Source organism: Nelumbo nucifera, chromosome 3, assembly GCF_055504915.1.
Source record: "Nelumbo nucifera cultivar China Antique chromosome 3, China Antique-T2T, whole genome shotgun sequence".
Lineage (NCBI taxonomy): Eukaryota > Viridiplantae > Streptophyta > Magnoliopsida > Proteales > Nelumbonaceae > Nelumbo > Nelumbo nucifera.
Window position 1 is genome coordinate 44489259 of NC_142651.1, and position 16435 is coordinate 44505693.

General features: G+C 38.0%; 1 protein-coding gene across 3 annotated transcripts; it reads left to right on the forward strand.

Moving 5' to 3' along the window:
- The first annotated feature begins 1350 nt into the window (after positions 1 to 1350).
- On the forward strand, positions 1351 to 15994 carry LOC104612849 (protein TOPLESS-RELATED PROTEIN 2-like). Of its 3 annotated transcripts, none has more exons than XM_010280455.3 (25): positions 1351 to 2392; positions 2546 to 2725; positions 2819 to 2932; positions 3028 to 3186; positions 3624 to 3801; positions 3888 to 4014; positions 4120 to 4229; positions 4411 to 4549; positions 4683 to 4792; positions 5078 to 5147; positions 5262 to 5335; positions 5419 to 5514; positions 5597 to 5692; positions 5937 to 6064; positions 7963 to 8197; positions 8300 to 8467; positions 8575 to 8682; positions 8763 to 8909; positions 9965 to 10075; positions 10163 to 10345; positions 10521 to 10649; positions 11076 to 11171; positions 11410 to 11595; positions 14978 to 15147; positions 15519 to 15994. In XM_010280455.3, the coding sequence occupies exons 1-25, from the start codon at positions 2313 to 2315 to the stop codon at positions 15727 to 15729; spliced, it is 3405 nt and encodes a 1134-aa protein (XP_010278757.1). In that variant the 5' UTR covers positions 1351 to 2312; the 3' UTR covers positions 15730 to 15994. The 3 variants fall into 3 exon arrangements, with proteins under 3 accessions (XP_010278757.1, XP_010278758.1, XP_088757492.1); XM_010280456.3 differs by having other exon boundaries at positions 1352 to 2392; positions 15522 to 15877; XM_088901366.1 differs by having other exon boundaries at positions 1392 to 2392; positions 3028 to 3475.
- The last annotated feature ends 441 nt before the right edge of the window (positions 15995 to 16435 follow it).

Here is a 16435-nt window from a genome sequence, read left to right on the forward strand (position 1 = left end):
TTCAGTGAGGGTACCCCTCACATGGAAAGACCACTTTAAACCATCGATTTGGCATCAATCATCATACGAAAAACGTGCATCTCATGCGAGCGCACTCTCATGGGTGATGGATAGACTATTTACCCATCCGATTGGAATAATTTACATACTCCAGACAAGTGATGAACATTCGTTGTCCCAATCCTCCATCAACGGTTGGGAGGTAGGGTCTACAAGACAGGGACTTTAGTCCACGAGTCCTTTTGGTGAAGTACAATAATGACTGTGATGTTCTGCAATTACGAGAAAAGAAAAGGACATAACTGAAATTAAAGAAATTATTAAAGATTAAAAAAATGAAAGCTTCCCGAAGCCCCAAAAAGAGAACTCACATAAAAGGGAATCCATCACTCACTTTCTCAGTTTAAATAAACCGCGACGTGGCGGCCCCGCAGCTCAGGTGGTTCAAAAACTCACACGTGCTACATTTCCTGTTCGCGTGCCGACAAAACCTGACTGACACGTGTACTGCTCTCAACTCAGAATGAACCTCCAGCTGGCTGGTTCCAGGCACTGCTCTGTGCTCGGTACCTAATCTGATCTGACCATACCGTTTTATTCCTCTTTATTAGAAAATTGAAAAATAAAATCAAGACAGCGACGTCAGATAAGTGACTCTTCTTATAGATAACTTTGATAAAGAACTGTGCTTATCGAGACTCTGACTGGACAGCTACCGCGCACTACGTTAGAAAATGACAGGTTGATTGGTCGATTAAGATATGCTGTAAAAAAAGGGAAATTATTTTAAAACAAAAAAGCAGAAGTGAATGTGTACGAGGAAGGATGACGTGGCTCTCGAGAATCAAATCGTACGTTAAATGACACAAACATCCCTATTTTTCTTCCTGAATGTCGCGACAGTCTTGTCCGCTTGCTTTTAAAATGACCTCACTGTCCTCCAACACTTTCCCTGAGTCTAACAAAGCGACAATGAATATTTCCTTTGTCCGGCGATCTGACTTTAAGTACTTTCTTGTCCCTTTCTAAAAAATATTATTTACTTTTCTTTTTAGATATATAATTTCTACTTATTTATTTCTTTTTAATTTTTGTTTTAACTAAAACTATGTCTATTGCAATTTATTTGATGAATTTTAAAAGTATATTCGCTATCAATAAGGGTAAAATGGGAGAGGATAGAATGATAACTATCGCTGTATTAAGGGTAAAATGGGAAAGGGAAGAAAGTCCGAATATAAATGAGGCAGTTGCATAATTTGATGGTTGATTAACTGAAGGGGTTGGTTTGGAAATTTGTAAAATATGAAAAGAAACTGAAGTGACGCAGCAACCTAATCGCGGTTTTTTGGGGACATTCAAAGCGGACAGAGAGAGAGAAGGAACTGAACACGGCGGCTACAGATAGTGTGAGAGCGATGCAAAGATAAAGAGAGAAAGATACGGAGGTGTTACAGAGTTGCAGAGACCGGAGAGAGAGGGAGAGAGAGGAGTAGAAGAAGAGATAGAGCGTCTATCTGTCCAAAACCCTAACCCTAGAAATGGTTTCTGCTTCATTCTGTAGTATCTGGAGTCTGAACACTGAGTAAGAAAGTGGTCGTGCCTTTTTTGGTTAATTTTTAGTTTATTGGATAAGTTATTTGCTTCCCTTTCTTTACTCGTTGGATCAGTAGAAACTGGAACAGATACTCATTTCTGCAAAAGTAGATTTCTAAAATCGAATTCTGGGAAAAGTTTGCTATTTACTTTGGATTTGGTTGGTTGGTTGGATGGATGAACTGTGAGTTTGGACTTGGAAATTAGGGTTTTGTTGAGACTTTTCATTGAAGGAGGGAGGAGAAAGAAGGAAGTTTTGAAGACAACGACGTCCAGGAGGAATAGGGGAAGCTATACTGGACTTGGTCTTCTGTTGTGTGTTGTTCGGGTCAGATCTTTGTATTTATTCGTTGGGGAAATGTTAAAAAATGATTATTTTTCTTTTCCAGAAAAAGTGATGGACTGGAGTTAGTTTCTCTTTCTTTCATCAGAAGAGTGATTTAGGGTTTTATGTTATTTACGGCTTAGATCTCATTGGTGTGAAGTTGTAAGAGCGTTCTGATGAAATTGTTGTAGAGACAACGTCCATCGGCCATGTACTTATGCTTGTGTAGTTCATTCATGTTTTAGGCAGTAGATAGGGGAAGACGAAGGTTGTGAAAAACTGAGAGTTGGATAACGACTTTGTCATTTAGTTACTTGGATTTGTCATCCTCTGTTTCTTTTTAGTTTGATATCAGATCTTTGCGCTGGAGCGGTTAGGGATACCGGGAACCATGTCTTCCTTGAGTAGGGAACTGGTATTCTTAATCTTACAGTTCTTGGATGAGGAGAAGTTCAAGGAAACTGTCCATAAGTAAGCCTTCCGTTTTCTTTATTATTTTAAAAAAATCTAGATGTTTTTAAGAAGTTAATAACTGAATGTAGCTGTTTATCAAAATAGAAAAAAAATGCGTCTATTCTAGTTCATTTACTGTTCTTTGATTTTTTTATGGGCGACTCTTTGTAGGTTGGAACAAGAGTCTGGGTTTTTCTTCAATATGAAACACTTTGAAGATCAAGTCCAGGCGGGTGAATGGGATGAAGTTGAACGGTATTTATGTGGGTTTACAAAGGTTGAAGATAATCGGTATTCAATGAAAATTTTCTTTGAGATAAGGAAACAGAAGTATTTGGAAGCTCTTGATAGGTTAGTCCTTGTTTTGGTCATTTGATAGCTCTTTCATGGAATCTCTAGGGGCCTTGGAATTATAGTTTAATTCTTTCTTGTTCCACTGCTCAGGCATGACCGAGCCAAGGCGGTTGAGATTCTTGTCAAGGATCTTAAGGTTTTTGCGTCTTTCAATGAAGAACTGTTCAAGGAAATCACCCAGCTGCTTACTCTTGAGAACTTTAGGTGCAAAATTTTCATTTTGCTGTGAATTTGTAGTGGTTTCCATTATTTGAATCTAATGCATTTTTTTTTTCCTGTTGCCATGTTCGAGCCATCAGGCAGAATGAGCAGCTTTCCAAGTATGGTGACACAAAATCCGCACGGAATATTATGCTTATGGAACTTAAAAAGCTTATTGAAGCAAATCCCTTATTCAGAGACAAACTTACATTTCCACCCTTCAAAGCCTCACGATTGAGGACTTTGATAAATCAGAGGTGATAGAGGCACATCCCTCATTTACATTACTTGTTCCTAATTCTATCCATGTTTTATTAGTCATCATCCGTTATATTTCTTCCTGTTTGAATTATTGCCCTCAATTTAATCTTCTGCAGTTCTGCTTCTTCCAATCAAATTAATACTAACTTGTAGTTGTAATTGATTAATTGATTAATGCTTTGCAATATTGAGGGTGGGCCTTGTCGCAATGGTTGGGTTGCTCCATTGTGGCCTGGGCGGTGACCAGGGTTCAATCTTGGAAACAGCCTCTCTGTATGTGCAGGGGTAAGGCTGCGTACCCTCTCCAGACCCTGCATTGGCGGGAGCCTTATGCAATGATCTGCCCTTTTTTTACTAATGATTTGCAATGCTTATGGAACAAGTTTACTAAATTCCTACTTATATGAGCTCCTCTTTATTGTGGTATTTTCAGTCTGAATTGGCAGCATCAGTTATGCAAGAATCCACGTCCAAACCCTGATATCAAAACACTTTTCACTGATCATACCTGCGCTCATAATAATGGAGGTCGGGCTCCACCTCCTACCAACAGCCCTCTTGTGGGACCCATTCCCAAAGCTGGGGCATTTCCTCCTATTGGTGCCCATAGTGTAAGTAAACTGTATCTGACTTTGTGCATAACCCTTGTTATCAATTACTCTATGATGTTCACTTTAGCTCTTGTTCTTTCTGGCAGCCATTCCAGCCAGTTGTTTCCCCATCCGCTAGTGCAATTGCAGGGTGGATGTCAAGCAACAACCCTTCTTTACCTCATGCTGCTGTGGCAGCAGCCCCTCCTAGCCTTGTACAGGCCCCTAATGCAGGTTAGTTTTTTCTGTCTGGTTTTAGCTTCAATTGATACTGCTTCAGATCTATGATGAATTCTGAAGACTGTTAAATTGATCTTTACATTATATTAATGCCTGCAGCTGCTTTCTTAAAGCACCCGAGGACTCCTACTAGCGCTCCAGGAGTTGATTATCAATCAGCTGATTCAGAACATTTGATGAAGCGGATCCGCACTGGTCAACCTGATGAGGTGTGGAGGAACAAAATAGCATGTCTCAAAAAGTTGAGAACTATGATATTCATCAAAAAAGAATAAAAGTTATGAACTATGATCAATAGCACTGTGTGGTGTGATTAATATAATCTCCTTGTATGTGTACATGACTGCATATGCTCAAGATGACATATAGGCTTTATATATGTTCTTATAGGTTTCATTTTCTGGTGCCACACATCCTCCAAATATCTATTCTCAAGATGACCTTCCTAGAACTGTTGTGCGGACACTTAACCAAGGATCCAATGTAATGAGCATGGACTTCCATCCGCAGCAACAGACTATTCTTCTAGGTTCTCGCTTCACTAGATCTTTGCGATTCCCATTACAATTTTTCTCTTGCCAATTGTAGAATGTCCTTTAGCCCACACATTTTTGTGGTTGTAAATTGCTGAGCTTCATGTTTCTGTTCCGTTGTGTCTTCAGTGGGTACAAATGTGGGTGAAATTTCAATCTGGGAAATTGGATCCCGAGAAAGGCTAGCACACAAAACTTTCAAGGTTTGGGATATCTCGGCTTGTTCGATGCCTTTGCAGGTATTGATTATTGTGACAGTATATGGGCTAGAGCTCCTATTGAATTTTATACAAAACATTTAGCGTATATAATTTTATTTTTTTATCATCATTATCATCTAAATCTTGTCCCAACCATATGGGGTAAGCTACATGAATCCTGTTTCACCATTCTTTTATGTTTCAGGGCCAATTTTGATTTTTTTTCTTAAATTCAACATAATGAGATTGCTGAAAATGTTGAGCTTAAAAATGAAATTGCTAAACTCACTTTTATTCATTACTTTTTGTGGTTAAATTTTCCAGACTGCATTGATGAAAGATGCAACAATATCTGTCAATCGATGTATTTGGGGCCCTGATGGATCCATACTTGGTAAAGCTAAAAAATTTCCTTCACTGTTACTTGCAGTCCTTTATTATTCAGGAGACTTCTTCCCTGTGTTGGATCACATTTCTTATTTTCTCTTATTTATACTTGACAAATTAGGTGTTGCATTTTCAAAGCATATTGTGCAAATATACATGTACAACCCAACTGGAGAACTGAGACAACATTTAGAGGTAATTATGCAATCCCCCTCCCCCCTCCAGAAAATACAGTCGTGAGCATGTGAACATTGCTGACTGCCTGTTCTATATTATAGATCGACGCTCACATTGGTGGTGTTAATGATATTGCTTTTGCTCATCCCAACAAGCAACTATGCATTGTCACATGTGGTGATGACAAGACAATTAAGGTATCAACCTTGAGAGACAAATTCAGTTTTACCCAAAATGATAATATGGTTGTCTTCAATAGTAACACTTTGTGCAATACAGGTCTGGGATGCTGTAGCTGGCCGGAGGCAATATATATTTGAAGGCCATGAAGCTCCTGTATATTCTGTTTGCCCTCACTATAAAGAGAATATCCAGGTAATTTTTCTTTGCTTTCTAATAGGCCAATATCTCATTAATGTGTAAAACAAAGTTATTGTAAAAGGGCTCTCTTGTGAGTGGCATTTTTCATTTAAATCAATAAATTCTTCTTTAGTTACCAATAGAAAAGAAAATAGGGTGATCTTAAAATGCTTCCCTTGAAATGGCTTAAAAGGCTTGCCTTTTCATTGACTGCCAATTTACGAACTCATTTCATTTTGGGTTTTGGCTTCATATGCAGTTTATTTTTTCTACTGCAATTGATGGGAAGATTAAAGCATGGCTATATGATTGCTTGGGATCTAGAGTGGATTATGATGCTCCTGGACTTTGGTGCACCACAATGGCATATAGCGCAGATGGAACAAGGTTAAATTTGCTTACCTTGGACTAAAGCAGTAATAAGTACTCTGTGCACAGGGAACAGTCAGCAGTTATATTTTTTTCCCGTACACCAAGTGTAATGGCTTCTGGTTCTTTATTTTTATTGTTACAAAGCGAGTGCATTCCCTTTTCCTTTTCTTTTAACTTTTCTAATCAATAAGGTGGAACTTTTTCATATCAAAATAAAGTGGTGATTGGTGGCGTTTATGCACCTAGGAAAGAAGATTAGTGGATTGTAGCTATCTGTTCTACATGTCAATTGTCAAGTTTTATGGCTTATGTATGTTTGCTGTTACAAAGCCACTCCATTCACCCATGTGTTGCTTTTCCTTTTTCTTTCTTGCTTGATTAAGAAGCATGATAACTGGGCATGCTTCATTATCTTAAATATGGCCATGTTGGTTATTATGTTTGATGCTCATTGTAGGCACATGCCTTCATTATCTTAAGTGTGTGCATATTCAGGTTCCTAGAGGCATGGGCAATTATTGGTTATTCTTCCAAAAGGAAAGGAAAGCAAGAAAATATTATCAAAACTTACCATATATTTAACACTTAATGAATTTATCTAGAGATAAACTCAAGATATTTGACATAAAATAAGTGGTAGACATATGTATTTGGGTTTTCAAAAATTGTGATAAACACCCCATATGTGTTGTGACTATTACATGTCAGTGTACATGTTAGTTTCTTTATTCTTAGCTAAGCTGGTCTCAAAAGGTAGCTAGTGGTAAGGCACCTACTGGAGTTGGTGAGCCTGAACTCTGACCATGACCATGCGTCACATCCATAATTATTGAGCTTGGTTGGCAAATGACTGGAATACAAAAATGGGTTAGATATAGGTTTGCTTCAGTGGATTGTATCCAAATCTGGGTTGAATTTGGGAATGGATGTATAACTCTTAAGGGTTCAGTAATATTTGGGGAGAAATGAGTAAATCTCTAATAATAAACAGGTTCGGTTTATATTTGGATCTGACTAAGATAAAAATATTTGTGCTTTAAGGGTTGGATCTGGGTTAGGCTATATTAAATTAGATTCGATGTGGGTCCTGCCTTGGATCTTCTAAGGCATAAAACATTTCAGTCTGGATTCTGTTCTAGATCTGAACCATTGCATGCACTGGCTAGTGACTTCCAGTAGTTTTTCTGTTAGCCTTGAATGTGAAACTGTGAATAGGATCATAGATGAGGATTATTTTTTTGTGGTTTGCCCCACCTGGCTCATTGCTATATTTTGATACCTTGAATTTGAGTCGAGTGGGTTATTCATTATATCATAGGTGGTACTTATGGTATTTAGAGTTTAAATACGACTTACATGTAGAAGGCTACAATTTTCCTTTTAATAAGTAACAGATACTCTAACCAACTGATACAAGGATTTTTTAAATATCCGATGACATTTAGGGGTCATTTCTTAGTGTAATGGTAAAATATTGGGCTGTCAAGCATGACAATGTGGATTTAAGACTGTAAGTAGCCACTTCATGCAAAAAAGAAAAAAAAAGGAAAAAAAAATCAAATGTTAGGTCTGTATCAAGTCCACCCCTCCCAAGAACCTAGATAACAAGGGCCAATATGGGGTTAAGGTCCTTGTTTCATTCATAAAAAAAGGCCCTTACTTTCAGAATTTAGATTTTCAAATTCTTGTATATTATGCTTTTTTCTTATTTTCACAAAACTAGTGCATCAACTTTTTCTTGTCTGTGCCTTGATCTCTAGGAGCCCTTTGTACTTTACTCTCAATTCTTTCAAGTCACTGTTTTCAGTTAGAAACCATTCTTTCTCAAGGACCAAAATATGTATTTGCTTGGCCTTTTCTAGTTCTGATGTTAAGTTTTGTTGTTTACATTGTTACTGTCTATGTTTTTTCAGGTTGTTCTCTTGTGGAACAAGTAAAGAAGGCGATTCTCACCTGGTTGAGTGGAATGAAAGTGAAGGAGCAATCAAGAGAACATATTCTGGTTTCAGGAAGCGATCCTTAGGAGTTGTTCAGTTCGACACAACAAGGAACCGCTTCTTGGCTGCTGGTGATGAATTTCAGATCAAGTTCTGGGATATGGACAATACCAACTTGTTGACAACTACTGATGCTGATGGCGGATTACCTGTTAGTATTAATACCTTGCTAACTTCTTTTGATACAAGCACTTCATTGTGCAAACTCTAGAAACTGTGGCTTTTTTTCTTACTGTTATGGTTCTTCTTGCAGGCAAGTCCTAGATTGAGGTTCAACAAGGAAGGGTCATTATTAGCAGTCACAACAAGTGACAGCGGTATCAAGATCCTAGTAAACACTGATGGGCAGCGTTTGATAAGAATGCTGGAAAACAGGACATTTGAGGGATCTCGAGGTCCTTCTGAGTCTATCAATACAAAGGTAACTTATTTTTTTCTCTTCTATTTATTTTCATATTAATTAATAGGTATGCTTCTCCATCATGCATATGATGTTTCTATACTTACTACTGCCCTTTCCCTTGGCAGCCTCCAATTGCTAATCCATTGGGTCCTGTAGCCAATGTATCTGCCCCATTAGTGACCTTGGAACGTTCTGATAGAATATTACCACCTGCAGTATCTATTAGCAGTCTTGTAAGTTATCCTTCTTTCAAGTTACTTGAAGTTCTTATCAAAATAGACTTTTAAAATTATCAGGATGCTTTCGATTATAGGCACCCATGGACAGTAGCAGGATAACTGACATTAAGCCAAGAATCCCAGAGGATGTTGACAAGATTAAAAGCTGGAAGCTGCCTGATATCATTGACTCAGCTCAATTAAAAGCTCTGCGGTTGCCTGATCCCATGGCAACTGGAAAGGTATGTTTTAGACAACAAACTATGTATGCCTTGAATAGAGTTCTTTTTGAATAGCTGCTCATTTCTACTTTTTTTAGATTTCATATTATATTATCGTGCACCTCATTTAAGCAAATTGACTGCCTCTCAAGAAGATAGTGCTAGTAAAATAGATAAGAGGTTTATTGATAAAAAAAAAAGACAAGAGGTTAGCAGAACTATGAATTGTTATTTTGCTCCAAGCTCTTTTTTTTTTCTTTAATGTTGAAGATGTTAAAGCCATCCATGTTAAATTATAACAGTAGTTTGTGATCTTTACTGGTCAAAGCACAACAAAGCTGAGTTACTAGCTGCTGTTCAAGGGATTGAGGTTGCTAACCAGCTTGGGGTGGAACATCTTCTAATTGAAGGAGATTCTCAGGTGGTGGTAGGGTGGCTGTTAAACCGAACACTGCCATATGGGGATATGGAGATCTCCTCAAAAAAGTTAAGTGAATGACTAGAACAATGAGAGTGGATGTTAAATGCATAAGCAGGTCGGCAAACACTGTGGCTGATTCTTTGTTCAAGCAAGGGGTATCCCGTATCCAGGGAAGGTCTTTTTTGGGCATCTTTGTAACTTATTCTAGTAAGTAGGGAAAGCTGTATCTGAATATTCTGGAGAGGTAGTATCTCATGCCTCTCCTTGGGATGCTTGTACTTCTTACCTTTGGTATCTAATAAAATTTATTCAATTATAAAAAAAAAGCACAAGAATTCTCAGCTTTCAGTAATGGTGTGTGTATCTGTACCTTGGCTATTTTATGAGCCACCATATGGGGTGTTGGGACAATCCTGATATAAGCATTCTTTCATTCCTATGCTTTTCTGTTTTCGGATTTATTACTATTTAGTTTTCTGCTGTTGCTTAATCTCAGAGTGGTTCATTATTCTCCAGAATGTGGTAGACCTCTCTGAATTGTTAGGAGTAGGTCTTAGGTTGAGGATCTGTATGGATGGTTTTATTTGCATTTTTTCATTTCCCTATCTTCATGAGGTGGATCTAGTATCTGAGGTACATGCTTCTTGAATTGCAGATTGTGCGTCTAATATACACAAATTCAGGGCTAGCTGTATTGGCCCTTGCATCCAATGCGGTACATAAGTTGTGGAAATGGCAGCGTACTGAACGGAATCCATCTGGCAAGGTTTGCTTTATTTGAATTTATTTATGGTATCCTTTTTTTGAACATTTGTTTTGCGTTCCTTATTTGTATATTTGTTTTCTTTTTCAGTCTACTGCATCTGTTGCACCACAATTGTGGCAGCCCACAAATGGAACTCTCATGACTAATGACACAAGCGATACCAACTCAGCTGAGGAATCAGCTGCATGCATTGCATTATCAAAAAATGATTCTTATGTTATGTCTGCATCTGGTGGAAAGGTCTCCTTGTTCAACATGATGACATTTAAGGTGTGATATCTCTTTTTCTTTTTTTTTTTTTTTCAGTTCACTTTTGTCATGCCTCACGAGTTTGACATTCTTGGAGTTTGTCTATTAACTTTCTGGTGCACTTAATGGTCATGCAATAGTATGCTGTCTAAGAGATTCAAGGTAATCAGTTCAAACTTTTTTTTGGCCATATCAGGTCATGACAACTTTCATGCCACCACCTCCTGCAGCCACCTTCTTGGCATTTCACCCTCAGGACAACAATATCATTGCCATAGGGATGGAAGATTCAACTATACAAATATACAATGTGCGGATTGATGAGGTAATGATTTATCCTGTTCACTTGCAGCATGGGTGGTTACCTAATGTTGCGCTTTTTTATATTAATGAATTATGGAGACTTTTATGTTGATCTCTGGGAGTTTATAAGAATTAGTGAGATAATCACTTTGGAGGTCTTACATAGTTTTACTCATTTAGTAGCCAAAATGTTTTGTGCTACTTTGCCTATATCTGAAATTTTTGGATATCGTTTTCTTCTCTTGTTTGAGTAAAATGCAAATGGATATTGGACAGCAAATGCACTTTTATTTAAAAGTGATGTCTATGTCAGTTGCATTGCTGGATGTTTCTCTTCTTTTGTTTCTTTTTACTTTGGGGTGGGCAATGTGGTATGTCGTACAAATTGGATAAGTTTCCCTATTATGTATTGTTCTGAAGTGTTTCTAACTTTTAATTGACTTTTCAGGTTAAAACCAAACTGAAGGGGCATCAGAAACGAATAACTGGCCTTGCATTTTCCCCGACTTTGAACGTATTGGTATCATCAGGAGCTGATGCGCAGGTATTGATTGATAAACTGCACATTGTGCTTGGAAAAAACCATTACCATGAGAATGTGTACTCTGGTGGCACTGTGATTGGTAATTAGGATTTATATTTATGAATTTATATATAGATGAACACAGGACCATTTAGGAGCTGTTGTCTTGCTTCTCTTTAGAAACAATGTAAATGATTCATGTAGTTCCTTAATTATTATTAGTTGTGAATAACTTTTCTGTTACGGGTTGAATATACAGCTTTGCATGTGGAGCATTGATGGATGGGAAAAGAGGAAAGCACGATTCATACAAGTACCCCCTGGCCGCTCCACCCCACTGGTTGGAGAAACCAAGGTCCAATTCCATAATGATCAGGTTCATTTATTAGTGGTCCATGAGAGCCAAGTTGTTGTGTATGACAGCAAACTTGAGTGCCTGTGCTCAGTAAGTTGTTTATCTCAATTTATTATTACTAATTCAAATAAGTGAATATTTTACTGATTTTATATATTTGTTTTCCTTTAAGTAGTATCTATCCTCAATGCTTCATGTTTATAGCATATGGATATAAAAATAGAAAAAAGAGCAAGTTCTATGCTTCATGTTAGGGCTGTTCACGGGTCGGGTTGGGTTGGTTTACCAGTTTTTTTTTCAACCGACCCCACCTGGTCGGGTTACCTAAAGATTTAACCGAAACCGACCCTCTATTAAGCAAAACCAACCTGATCGGTTTAGGTCGGTTTGGGTTGGTTTTGGTTTAAATATATACATTTCCAAAATATATATATTTCAGCTTTAAATATATATATATATATATTATAATATTTCAGTGAGAATATATTTATAGATAACTTGGTTTGGTTTCGGTTTTCATGTGTGAAAATTGAAACTCTTTTTAGCAAGAAGGCTGCAGAGAATGGGCTTTGGGATGGCTTTGCAATCTCGCTTGGAAAGGAAAAAGTTAATATCCTTCAGTTTGCAGACGATACCTTATGTTTTGTTGATGCTTCCCCAAGTCAGTTGGAGGTGGTGTTTAGAATTCTGAGTTGGTTTGAGGTGGTGTCTGGTCTCAAGGTCAACTTGAGTAAGTCTTAGATCATCCCTATGGGTCATGTTACAAACTTAGAAGATTGTGCAGATGTGATGGCTTGTCAGATTGCTTATCTCCCGGTCAAGTACTTGGGGCTTCCTCTTGGGGTAAAGTGTACTTCCTCTGAGACTTGGGTTCCAGTTATTGAGAGAATGGAGAGGAAACTGGCATTTTGGAAAGCTAAATATCTTTCTTTTGGGGGTAGAGTAACATTGATCAAGAACACTCTCTCTAATCTTCCTACTTATGTCCTCTCCCTTTTCCCTATTCCAATCAAAGTTGCAAATAGATTGGAGCAAATCGAGAGGAATTTCTTATGGAGGGGATGGGAGGAGGAAAAGAAGATCCACATTGTAAATTGGGAACAAGTGTGTCTTCTTAAGGAAGTTGGTGGGCTGGGAATAAGAAAATTGAAGAAGTTCAATTCTGCCCTTCTTAGCAAATGGCTATGAAGATTTGCTAATTAAAGAAATGCATGGTGGAGAAATCTTATTGTGGAAAAATATGGGGTGGATTGGGGTTATTGGAGATCCAAGTGCCCTTCTACAAAAGGGATAAGTTCCATATGGGCAGGTATCTTGAAGGTCTTTCCTTTATTTGAGGAAGGAATTGGATTTAAGGTGGGAAATGGGGAAAGGATTAAATTTTGGAAAGATTCTTGGTGCTCTGAAGTGTGCTTGAAAGAAGCCTTCCCTCTCTTGTATCAAATTTCTGTTAATCAGGATTCCTCTGTTGCCGAGAACCTTAATGTTTCAGGTAATTCTATTATTTGGAATCCGCTTTGTAGGAGGAGTCTCTTTGATTGGGAAGTTGAAGAGTATGCGACTCTGTTGGGTTTGCTTAAAATCAGAGGATTGACTCAAATACAGAGGATGCTTGGAATTGGAAATGGGAAGCCAATGGTTTTTTCACTGTTAAGTCCATGTTCCTTAATTTGGTCAGTTCAGGTCAAGTGAACTTTCCGGCTAGGCAAATCTAGAACTCAACTAGCCCCTCTAAAGTAAATTTTCTGATTTGGACAATGGTTTTAGACAAGTGTCTGACCAGAGTGAATCTGATGAGACATGCCATTCAGATTCTGGATATTTCATGTGGATTGTGTGGTGGTTCAGCAGAATCTATTGAACACCTGTCTATTCATTGCCCAGTTTCGACTTATATCTGGGGGCATTTCCTTATGGCCTCGGAAGTCAATTGGGTAATGCCAATTTCAGTGAAGGAACTGCTGTATTGTTGGAAAATTGAGGGCCTCGGCAAGAAAGGTAACTTGGTTTGGAACACTATTCCGGCAGCTGTTCTTTGGACTATTGGGACTGAGAAACAACAGAAATTTTCCAAGGTAAAGCTAAAACACCAGAGGAAATGGTGCAGAAAGCTGTGGGCAAATTATTGTCTTGGGTGTCAGCAACAGAGGATTTTAAAAATCAGAATATGCGGTTGTTGTTTAGTTCTCAGTCTTGGATGAGATTGTAATCTGAGATGGCCCTAGGCAGCCTCTAATGGCCTAGGCTCTATTGTATTGTTCTTTGATTTAACAAAGTACCTTACCTTTTACAAAAAAAAAAAATAAAAAGAAAAACCAGCCAAATCGGGTTGGGTCGGGCCGGATTGGTCAGTTTGGTTGGTTTGAATTTATTTGTGAACAGCCCTACTTCATGTTTTGGGAAAAATGCTGATGGTTCAAATTTTTATGGATATGGAACGTGATGAACTTAATGTTCTGGTGCAACGGCTTTGCTGCATTGCATCTGGATCATCATTGAAATTAGGTTTTCATATCTTGGCTGTGGTTCTAGTAAAGACTTAATGGAGAAAAGTAGAGAAAATTTGAAATTCATTGTAGCAAACATGCAAGGGAAGATTTCCATCACGCTGAGTGGTAAAAGTCCTAGGTTTTCTTGCCCTTTTTTGTGTTTGAAGGGCAGTTTGTAACCCTGGACTGTGTTCAATTTGTCTAGACTATCCAATGTCATACGTCATACCTGCATCTTAACTAGAAAGGAAAGATTGGAGGAAAATTAAATTAAATTATTTTATAATAGAAAATCTTCAACTACTTGCCTGTCAAGAGGTCCAATAAAAACTCAAGTGACTAGCTAATATATCATTTTCTTGCTAACCAGTGGATGAATATTAGGTTGTAAGTTTTTGGCTTTTCCACTATTTTTTAAACCATGAGTTCGTTGTTAACAATTTGTAGTCTTTGAAGGAGTCTGAATTGTTAAGGTAGTCTTCTGAAGTTTGTTATTTTTGTATTGATAAAAGAAGTTACTTTTATTTACTTGTTTCCGTTTTGTAAAACCTAATGAGGTTTTCTTTTCCTCCTTTTAGGTCAACCAGTACTAGTTAACTAATGCCAAAAGCATGTTTTAATTTACTTAGTTTTAAGGCTAAAACCCTAAACGTTTACTTGATATTCGACTATAGTTTTGAAGTCCTCTTGGGTGCTGTTTTGTGTTCAATTTAGAGAGCCATAGGAATTTTCAATATATGTCGCTGTATAAGTAATGTAGTTAGAGAGAAAATAATTAGGGCTTCTTTTGTTCTAAATTTTCCATGCTTTTAAAGTGTCGCATGTTATAAATCTATACCAAGTTGCAAACTGGCTCGTTGCAATTCATAAATCAATAGGATTTTTCAATAATTCTGGTGACTTGGCTTAAACTTGCAGTTATGGCGTTATGATTTCAGTAACTATGGTTGGTTATGTATACTTTTATCTTCAACATCTTGCAGTGGTTACCAAGAGATGCGCTTGCTGCTCCCATCTCAAGTGCAATATACTCGTGTGATGGCCAGCTGGTATATGCAGGATTTTGTGATGGTGCTGTTGGAGTATTTGATGCAGACAGTTTGAGGCTTCGGTGTCGAATAGCACCCTCTGCTTATATGCCTCCCTCTGCCAGGTATGCAGTGGTGTAATGATTTCTATGCATTAGTGCACCTTTGAAGTATTTGAATGATTGCTTCCGTCAATGCACCTAATTCCTGCTAAACCTACAATAAATGTTTGGGGGAATTGGATGGAATTATTGTCCCCTATGATTTTATTGTTATGTATACCTTGTTCTTGCTAATAATTCCATCGGGTAGGCTGGCATGGTGGGTTGCTTCACATTTTTTTTTTTTTTTTTTCTGACAAACTGCCCAAAAGAGTTGGAAAGCTCTTTCTTTTCCATTCATTACATGTTAAGATTCTATTATAGATGATTATTAAATGGACTTTTGGAATTTCTGAAGCTTACTTAACCCTTTGGCACTGACTTGGATCCTGCAGCAGCAGCATTGTCTACCCATTGGTGGTAGCAGCTCATCCGTCTGAGCCCAATCAAATTGCCCTTGGCATGAGCGATGGTGCAGTCCATGTGGTAGAGCCATCTGATGCAGAGCCTAAGTGGGGTGGTTCGGCCCCTCAAGATAATGGAACTCTATCTTCTATCCAGTCAAATCCTTTAAGTAATCAGCCATCTGAAGCAAATCCCAGGTAATGGTAGCTTCAAGTTTCAGCCTCACCACCAACACCCAAAACAAGGTTTACAGAGAGACCAGGATGCTTCTATGATGTGCAGCAGGGCTCAACCTTTTTTTTGTTTTTTAATCTCCCGTCATGCTTTTGTTGTCCATATGATCCGTCTCATCTTCATTTGTAAATGTTTCCTTTCTTTGATTTTTATTTTATTAAGGTAAAATTTTATTGAAAAAAGAAGTGTACATCGTCGGGTAGAAATCAAACGCGTAGAAATCTTCACTTCAGCTGTTTGGCTTTCTTCTCAATCTAATTTAACATAGGAATAGGATAGTTGGAGATCCATTTACTCCCCTGTTCTCATCTGTCCCCATCAGTCCCAGTCATTGACTCATTGCCCGTTTGGGAGGGCTTTCAGACAGCTGCTTTTGGTATTGCATGATGCATGGAGCCCAGAATGTTTTGGTAAAAATCTGGATAGCCGAAAATAGTTGACTTTCTGCTGAAGTTATTATAGGCAAGGTTCAAAGTATGGATTCGATACGTATCTTGCTGGTGGCTTCCGGATACGCCCCTACAGGGGTTGTATCGGGTCAGCCACTGGTTCAGAGAGTAGTCAGGTTTTAAACTGGCCCATTGTATCGGGTCAGCCACTGGTTTAAAGGGTAATTGGGCCTTAAACCGGCCCCTCTGAACTGATTTAAAAAAAACAAGTAAAATTAAAAAAT

Bases quoted from the DNA above. Each gene is read 5' to 3' on its own strand.
- LOC104612849 (XM_010280455.3), top strand. From the start codon at position 2,313: ATGTCTTCCTTGAGTAGGGAACTGGTATTCTTAATCTTACAGTTCTTG. The intron at 5,148-5,261 runs GTAAAGCTAAAA...TTGACAAATTAG, and splicing joins CCCTGATGGATCCATACTTG to GTGTTGCATTTTCAAAGCAT. The intron at 10,076-10,162 runs GTTTGCTTTATT...TTTCTTTTTCAG, and splicing joins AACGGAATCCATCTGGCAAG to TCTACTGCATCTGTTGCACC.